General features: G+C 37.3%; 1 protein-coding gene across 3 annotated transcripts in view; it reads left to right on the plus strand.

Moving 5' to 3' along the window:
* The window catches only part of LOC129566641 (monocarboxylate transporter 10), a 68557-nt gene that overhangs the window by 37261 nt on the left and 21271 nt on the right, over window positions 1-10025 (plus strand). For 2 of the 3 annotated variants that reach the window (XM_055442735.1, XM_055442736.1), the window contains exon 3: window positions 3540-4606. In XM_055442735.1, coding sequence (XP_055298710.1) covers window positions 4441-4606 — 166 coding nt within the window. In that variant the 5' untranslated portion in view covers window positions 3540-4440. Of the gene's footprint in view, window positions 1-3075; window positions 3161-3539; window positions 4607-10025 lie in introns of those variants that run through there. The other variant, XM_055442737.1, reaches the window with a different exon arrangement.

Here is a 10025-nt window from a genome sequence, read left to right on the forward strand (position 1 = left end):
GAAATAATTTATGACAGGATAATACCACTGCTATTAATCTATGTTTTGCAAAAAAAAAATAGTCGTTTAAATGAGAAAATGCTTGATGCATCTCTCACGCGTTCAACGATTAAATGATTCGAATGACTTTATTGCTTCGTATCGTCGTAATGTTGTTGTTTGTTTGTTTTTCTATGTGTATTTCGTTTATTATCGTTGCGTTGGGCAGAGATAAAGAGAGCGAGAGATATTTCCGTTCGGAAATGCCGTATCTTGCGATGGTTTTAATTAGAATTCCAGTTGTAAGAACCGAACAATATTGCTTACGATGAAATCATCATCCCTTTTCAACCGTGACAGTTGGAATTCATGCGACTTTTTTTTCGTATTTTTTCCTCTTTTTTGCGTTATTATCCGAAGAGTGTGCCGCCATGAGCGTTGAGCTAAGACAGTGATAAATCCAAGTAAGGCAATTCCACTGGTCGAATATAGTTGTAAAAGTCCTTGTTTGTGCCGCATATTCACGCAGAAGATTCATTTTTTTCTTCTTCCCAACAAAAGAAATGTGTTTTTTCCCCTTCAATAAGCTTCGTTAGACGTATTTCCGTTACTAAAATATATTGATTTTCTTTTCTCAGAAAATTCACCAGAAAAAACGGGTTTTTTTTATCATGAATGACCTGGGTTTTATAGCGACGATTTTTTTTCTCTCTAAATTGGCCCAAATGTAATCCGATATTTTATACACAAATTGAAAACACACAGCTGCACAATTGGTTGGATCAGATGAGTTCGGTTGATATTCGAAATAAATTCATATTTTGCCGAGTGTATAACAATAAGCTGTGGATTTTCGCACTCCAATGTTTAGTTTAATACGAGCAAAAAGGAGAAAATGAGAGAAAAGTTAAAGAACGAGAAAAATATGGAGAAAAAAACTTCAACATGCATTACAATATAAATACAAAATAGGTATTCACACCTCCAATCATAACAATGGAACAACAAAAAAGAAATCGATTTTCGCCACACTCTCTGAAATAACCACATCCATGATTGTTGTGTGTACTCAAAGAAAATGGAACGTCATCACGCAAATTTCTGCTTCCGAATTTCGCAGCGGTTGTGTGAAAAAGCACATGGTTGGCCGCCATTTACATTTTCAATCAGCAAACCACTTGTACGAAAAATGTGCGAGAGAAAACGAGGAAATTTTTTTTTGCCCATGGTGGAAGTGAACGATTTAGTTCTTTTGAAAATTGCACACAATTGCTGAACAAAATACCGTCATATTCCGTAGTAATTTAACATATAAATATACAGAACATGCATTCACACTTTGGTCAAACGAGTGAGTTATAGAGTGCGATGGAATTCCATTCCCATATACAATCATGTATGTTTATGATGAATGTGTTAGTTATTTAACAGGGGAATGTCGTATTTCATCGATTCAATGTGGGTTTTTCCATTAAAAGCATGTTTGTTCACAAATGGAATTATTTGGTGAACATACTATTTCTGCAACACGTAGAAAATAAATATTTGTAGCCACACAATTGTTGGGTGATTCAATGCAAAAGGCTCTTCGGCTTTGAGCAAAAGAATCAACATTATTATATGGTTGAACAAGGCATTCACATTCGCATCGTTCACCGTTCCATTCCAAGCATTTTCGTCACTTGAATTTCGAGTATTCATTATATTAAGTGAGTGTCCACTACTGCGAATTAGTTCTTCATCGAATCATCCTCGTTATCATGTCCTCGACTTTTTCCCGGTAATGGTAAGCTTGCATCGCTTGTGGAACGAAAGGCGAAAAACGGAACAATGAATGTCTTTTCCAATTCAAACTATACGAAAATAAACTTAAGGCGAAACGGAAAAATCTGCTTCACTATGTTTATTTCATATCTTGGTGCACACAATGGGTAGTCGTCGCGGTGCGTCATTTGTACAAACTGTCTTTTCCACTTGAGTTTTGGGGTCGTATTGTTACACTCCGGAACATTCATTTAAAATTAAAACATTTGATTCTTCGAAATAACAATGGCGCTCATTATTACCGGTTTCTCCGTTGTTACCTAAGCCTTTTGATGACGATCCCAAGCCCAAAATGATCTTTGATTCAAGCGCATTCGCATTTACCAAGTAAATGAGTCTCTGAAATATGAAATGGTGTCACTAAGCCAACGTAATTAATTATTCAAATTTCAACCTCAGGCAAAACCAAGTCGTAAATCGGATGCCATGCCGAGCGTACCAAACGAACGCTTTTTACCAAACAAATTGCCAAGGAGTTAGAAATTAATAAATCATAGACATTAAAGCTTCCGTTGCGTAACATTCATTTTCAATCTCAAGTTTTGCCCATCACAACAGGACCGAGCGGAAAACGTCTTTGAATGAAATATATCCGTAGCTCGCAGTCGAATTTGTCTCGTGCCATTGAGGAGCTTTAAGTTGAAAGAGCATTATGAAATGACAATATTTATAATTATTATTGTTGTTATCAACAATTCGGGGGGATGAACATTTTCCACTCACAGTCATTTTCCATCTTGATAATTTCTGAAAATGCCATTGCTGATATCAGCATGCGGTTACGATAGTCGTTCAGTGTTTTCGGTTTCTCTCTTTATTTTGCTCATTGTGGACATTGTCAAAACAGTGGAACGGAAATCATTTTGCTCGTTCTAATTCCATGAAATTTTCTTTTTTCGATTGCTTTTGATCGTTTCAACACTATTTTTCTCCCAAACACGCACAACACGCTCTTGCTGCAATTGCATTTTCGATTATAACACTAAAACAGAAATCACAACATCAACTAAAGCGCCTGTGTGTGTATCGCAGCATAAATGGTCGAATGCAATTTTCCGTTTTTGTGAAATGAAAATAATTTCATTTTTAATGTGTTACGCTTGATACTTATCCACTTGAAACTCTTTCTCTCTCTCTCTCTCTCTCTCTCTCTCTCTCTCTCTCTCTTTTTCCCTCTCTCTGGCTTTTTTAGGAATGTAAGCAATAACACTTGACATAGATATGAAAAGTTTTGTGGAAATTTGCGGTTTTCATTTCATTTCAGTTTGCAGTGCAATGATAAAAAGAGAACCTCAGTACTTGAGGTCGTTTATGCGATTGCATTCATGTTTTCTGTGTATGTGTACACAGGAATTTGGTACGTATCCTCTTTTATTACGACCATGATATTACTTGTCATGCCATGTCATCACAATTATTTCAATTAATAGCTTGAAATACACGTCGTTAGATTTATGCTTTCCCACTCGCCCTCTCTGCGTGTACGGGGATGTTCCACGTGCCACAAACTGGTGTCATTTTTCATCGTGAGGGCGAGACGAACACTTTATATATTGCTTTTTATTGATTTAGCAGATGCAAACAGAAAAACTGTTCAAACGATTGCTTTCTCTTTTGATGATTTTTTTCTGATTTTTTTTCACTCTCCTTCTCTCTCTCTCTCTCTCTCTCTCTCTTTCTTTTCCAAACACGAACTTACTAGATTTTTTTCATGTTTTTTTTTTCATTGCAAACAGAAAAACTATCTGGCATCGGAACGTGTTCGAGCAATATTGCATTGGATTTGAGTGTGTGTGACATCGTCAAACGAAATTACGAGGAAGAGTAAAAAAGCGAGTACATGCATCAAATAAACCGGAAACAAATTACTCGATAACATCACGAAATGCAAACAACACTACAAAAATGGAGCAATTACTAGTGCAACGCATTAGCAGTACCAAAGCACGACCGTGTCTAGTGAGTAATAAAGTTGAATAACATTTGGCCAATCAACGACTGCTGCCCATCGAAGTTCGACAACGTAGTTCAGAGAGATACAGTTTCTGACGATCATCAACAATTCAAAACATTTAGATTACCAGATCTGTTGACACGAACAAAATATTGCGTGGTGTGTGTGTGTGAGAACAAGACAGTAGCAGGAAAAAAGCACCAGAGTGTGAACGAAAATCGATTGCCCTGAAAACTGCCGATTAATTGAAAATGCATTGCACTTGTAGATTGAACAATCAATGGAACCAACGTCGTCATTCTAATCAAAATATGTCAACAGCTGGTTGCAATCACAGTGGATCACAGCAACAAATTCAATCGAACGGACCGGTCATACTAAAAAGTTGCCTTGGTTCGGCTACCTCACATTCGTGTCTACCAAATATTTTGTCCCAATCCCAAAATCACTTGCACTGTACGTCAGCTAACCAATTGCCACAGCAGCCGCAGCAGCAGCCACATTCACAAAATGTGACACCTTGACGATACTATTGCAACTGTAAGAACCAGTGTATTTTTTGTTCAACTTCGTGGTGGCCAACGTGCCCTCGTCTCACCGCCTCACAATCAACGTCCAATTGCTATCCAACAACGCAAGGCAATACCTCAACATTTTTCCAAACCAAAGAAAACCAATTAAACATGTCTAACGGAAATTGTTCGCCAGCAATGTCAGTCTCACCTGTTCCAGTACCACCACATCCTCCACCTACACAGCGCACCTGCTCCCGATGCCGTTTCACCATCGCTGACAATCACACCGGCCAATCGGCCAACAACTACGGAAATGCCAACAATTCGTACACAGGTAAGCAAAATGAAGCCGGGCAAGAACGAGAGAGATTTTTTATCGTATGAGGGCACAAAAAGTGCACATGTTCATCGCCAATAAACAACCATGTTTAGGATATAATATAACGGATGCATTCGCACATGCAGCACCACAAATTCACTGTTCATGCAATATTTAAATATTTATCAATGATCTTTTTTTACGCTTTCCGCATTTGAAACAAAAAAATGTGTATGCAAAAAGTGAGCGCTTTTTGCATGTTGAATATTTTGCTTTTGGGGATTGCTAAAATGGTTCACAGTGGGAGAAAAAAAAATCGACAGATCGATTCGCAACTCAAACAAATTGGCAATTGATGCGCCAAAGAGAGAATAAATATTGGTTAAAAAAAAACAAACGAAAAACAAATGGTGCGGTTTGATGCATGAAAAGTGCATGTACGTCAATTTCTACCCAGATTCGGGTAATATGAAAAAATGTCACTCTGGTGTACTGTACACGTAGAAGCAAAATGCTTTGGATGAACGTAGCGGAAAATAAGAGAAAAACATTCTCTACTTAAGGCACTGGATCATTTCAATGCTTTTTGATATTATGTTTTTCTCTCTTACTGCAAAGACTTTTAGCCATATTCTACGTGCCGTTCAAAAAGGTGTTCGCTGTGAATGGCGCGCGTAAAACATGGATTTTTACTTTTGTGATTTGATTAATGCATCGACTAAACATGAATGTAAAAGTTGCGCTTAATGTTTTCATCTTGCGTTTTAATGCACGAATACCAAAATCAGAAAATGAAATATGACTGTGCGATGGCGCGAACAAGAAGTTTGCTGCGCGCGAGCTTTTTGTGTACAACAATGTTGTTAGTGCGCGCACATATACACACCAGTTTGGGGTTTGGTGCTGCCACTGTAACAACAATGAAACTTCATAAACACATAAAACATTGTCAAGTCCGTTGTCGACATTAAGCTCGAAAAATGAGAATTTTCACAAATGAAAAGAAAGACGGGCTCGATGCTCTCTCTCTCTCCCTCTCTGCGTGCGCTCCACCAAAACCATCACATTGATATGGCAAAAATGGCATAACGTGACATCAAATTTATATGAGGTTTTAAAACCAACCCAACACAAACCCGTTTATTTGGGCGCTCCACACACATTTCTCGCACTCTCGCTCTTTCATGCTCGTTCCCTTTCTCCATTTCGCTCGGGCATGAATGTAATTTTATAGATAAATGGTGTGTATGTATGTGTGCAACGCAGCATAAATAAAAATCATTGTGCCATAAGTTGTGCGGCCATTTCACTTTTACTCGTCCACTGAATATTAACCACAATGTATTTTTACACACACAAAGTGATAAAGCTAAAATTGTTGCGTCATTGAACTGCCATCACGCTAAAATTTAAATGGCGATTCTTGTCGCAAGATAATTTTATGTGTTGTTTCCGTTTTTTTCTCTCGCTGTGATCTTTATTCCACTGTAATGATCGCGTGTGTACTTTTTTCGGGTGTTTGAACAACTTAATTAAAATGTCTGTCAAAAGTTTTTCAACGTCCAAAAACAAACAAGACGAAGGCTGCTGCTGCAGTAAGTCTTGGCACACCACTTTACTAAGTTTCTTCGTCGATGTCTGTAGGCTCTTTTCTTATGCAACCCAAACTGACTGTCAAAAAGTTTGGATCAACTTAAAGATCCAGCAGGTGATTCTCTGCAACCCAAATGGATTAAACTGCATCGAGTTTTTGGTGCATTACGTTGGAAATGTGGTACACGTTCGGTTGGAGCGTGATTTTTGGTAAATGGTTGCCTGCGTATGACAATTGATATTGAAGTTTTTTCAATCAATTTTAGGCCATATTTCAAACAGATTTCGGGCTTTTACGTTCAATTATGACATTTTCACAAACTTTCATTGGACGTAAAGCCAGGATCAAAATGACAGCAGCTTTCAAATCGCTGAAAGCATGATGAACATTTTAATGATAGACGAGTTTAAAGTGATTTTATGATAAACGCAGATTAATTACCAGTTATTGGATTAATGTGAATATGATGAACGGTTGCATAACATGCACATTTCGAGTCGAAATGGTTGCGGCTGCACCATGAAGCTACAGCCGCAGTAAATGCATAATTAAAGCATATGCAATCAACTAGTTTAAATCATTTTTGGAAATTAGCTATTCTTTTGTGTGTTGGCAGCGATGCGATGCATTGCCATTGTTTTTGCGTACCATGGCCATTTAATCAATTTCTCAATGCGATTCCGGGATTGACAAAAAAAAATACCACTAGCATAACGAGCACATTTGAATAATTAATCATTTTGCTAAAAGGGAAACGAAATAAAAACTTTATCATGGATATGCTTTGATCAACGTTGCAAATAGCGAACGCTGTCTACAGTGTACACTGTACAAGGGTATCTAATTAAAAATTATGAATTTGAAACGCAGAAATTTAGGCAATGTAACGGAATTTTCTGTGCCATATTGTTAGGGACATGTATCAAACCGACACAAACACTCCGAGACAGAAAGGAAGATAGAAATAGAGGTGAGAGGAGAGAGAGAGAGAGAGAAAGAGGAAGAGGAAGGAGATTAATATATGTCGCTTGCAAACACTCCAATTACCGCTTTGAAACTTTGACGATGGCATTGTCTGACAGTTTGGCCCAAACAATACACCAAATGTTATTTGATATGTGCAAGCACACAATGGCGCTTCCCATTGGAGAATATTATGTTAAATGCTCGTCGCCTGGTTGCCTCATTATTTCCTCTGGTCAATTAATGCACGTATATATTAAATTCGGGTAAATTTCACAACGAGCACAAAATTTTAGTTCAATTTCTCGCGACGCTCGAGTTGAAATTACATTCATTAGCACGAGGCTCGAGGAATATTTACCTTAACCGAACGGTCGAACGACAGGCGTCAGGAACATGGTTACAATTCCGTACAATTTAATGTAAAACAGAAGTCATTAACTTATGGCAACATTATTTTTCGTCGATGTTAACTTTGTGTCATCAGTCGTTTTTTTGCACACTTGCTTTCGATTGCAACAACGCTGGCTGGAAAATCGATACGAAAAACATGCGAAAGAGCGAGACCATAAGGCATTTGCAGGGAAAATAATGTACACAAATTGCATTTTTTGCAACATAAAGTTTTAATTATACAACCATTATGACACATTTGCATCGGATCAAATAATGAAAATGACAAAAGCCAAAGCCAAAGCCATAACTATTATCTTCTAGGAACGAATTTATTGAAGCTTTTGACCGACGTGCAAAAAATATTCATTTTCAATGAGAAAAATTCAAATCAAATATAATAAAATGATTCAAACTGTTTGCCGATGTCACCGCCGATATATCGCCTTGATGATATTTTACCGTACACTTTTCAACTTATCCACCATTTTCAACCAATTTGAATGCAATTTAATTCTCATATGGCGATACTGCAGTGAGAGAAAGAGAGAAAAAAAAGCGGTTCGATCAACATAATATAATGGAATTATATGGTCCCGTGTGAAAAAAAATGACTGACTGACTGTAACTTCAGTTGACTTGAGTTGATTGAATTTATGTTTTTGTATTAAGAAAATCACTTTGTCCTAAATTAAGCAACTTAGATTGACTGTAACTTCGAATGATTTCAGTTAACTTTGATAGACTTACACTACACTTTGTACTGAAATGTCAATCAAAGTAAGACATTTTTGTCCGAAATCTGACTGTACAGTTACAATACTTGCACACGGGGTTGCTTCGTACAATTTGGAGCTGTGTGGAATTCATTACGAATAAATTTGCATATGTTCCGCAAATTAATGCAGCATTCACTCGCTTGCACCACAACCGAAAATAATAATGTACACAATTTGAAAATGAGATGAAAAAGTGCCGGAACTGCCATTAAAAGTTGAAAAAGTGTATTTTCTCCAGCATCTGAGAGTGCATATATAGTTTTTATCGCTTTTTCTTTAATTTCATTTTGCGGCATTCCATGGCTTTTGTGGCTGACCAGAGTTTATCACATTATTCCAAATATATATATAGTCTCTTTCGTCATCTTTCTCACTGAGCTAGAATTTTCATCATTTTTTTTCTCTCCGGATGCATGGAACAAAATTGACAATTTCTTCTTAAAGTTATGGTCAATAAAAGTGACTCAATTTGTTAGCGTAAAATCAATTGAAAATCGACCATCAGCTGCTGGCAACGACCAGGATGTTATGAGTCGAGTTATGATCAATTTGTGGCTATTAGATTATTTTCCGCAGCGTTCCGCATTGTGAGCAGTCAATGGAATATACGTGCTGAAGCGTTTGAAATTGAGAAAAAATGAGCTGAACTGTAGGAGAAATAAAGAAAAAAAATTATCTTAGAAAGGTTTCAATTTTTGAAAGCGTAGCACAGCGTAATAGAGTCAATATATCAGTAGAGAGTACTTTTTTCGATTTTGTTAAAAAAAATCAACCAACACCATCCTAATTATTTATTATAAAGCGTTGCAAAAACTGATATACGCAATTCGCCACGTACGTGAAATATTACCATTATCAGCGAGTCACCACCAGAAGCAGCAACACCAAGTAGCATTGTCATTGGAGCTTTCATTTAGGCCATGAACCAAACGCAGTGAATCGCACGACTCAATCCTAGGGGAAAATATCAATTGGTAGAGCGCTATTATCTATGTTATTGGCTTTTCATCGCTATTCATTGGTATATCGGTGTGAATTAGTGAAATAAATTGAATATTCGTGTCAATCGTGTACATTTAATGTGAATTCAACATAAAAATATAGAACAACTCTCTGAGTTCCATCACATGGAATGATACGTGTGACGGCATATTTTCACACGGAACTTCGTTCCCAGTGCGCCGAGCACTAGCTACATGTAATAACGTGTGGTTTCTAATATTCGGATACGTCCGCTCTATATATAGCAAGTGCTCGATGCACTGGGAACGAAGTTCCGTGTGAAAATATGCCGTCACACGTATCATTCCATGTGATGGAACTCAGAGAGAATAGCGACCGATGTACGCTGATATCCGCCAATATGCAGATAAACGCTTATTTTTGAAGAATAACCATACATCAGCGAATTCGTTTAAATCCACGTTTAAGTGCCACGTACTTTTGGTTAACGCGCTGTACCTTACTTAAATTGTGTTTAGTTCATGATCATGACACTTGATAAAGTTTCAGTGCCGCGTACTTAAGCTAGTACTTAATTGCCGTAGTACTGGTCGCTAGCTTTAAATGTTCTTTAGAATTGATGCTGATATCACCAACAACAAATAAATGACACTAGAAATGACATGATAAGTCTACTGATAAATAAGTACTTAAGTACGTGGTACTTGAGCAATAGATCAAGTACGTGGTACTTGAGCAATAG

Source organism: Sitodiplosis mosellana, unplaced genomic scaffold (genome assembly GCF_009176505.1).
Source record: "Sitodiplosis mosellana isolate CC-2019 unplaced genomic scaffold, AAFC_SMos_1.0 Smas_scaffold_4, whole genome shotgun sequence".
NCBI lineage: Eukaryota > Metazoa > Arthropoda > Insecta > Diptera > Cecidomyiidae > Sitodiplosis > Sitodiplosis mosellana.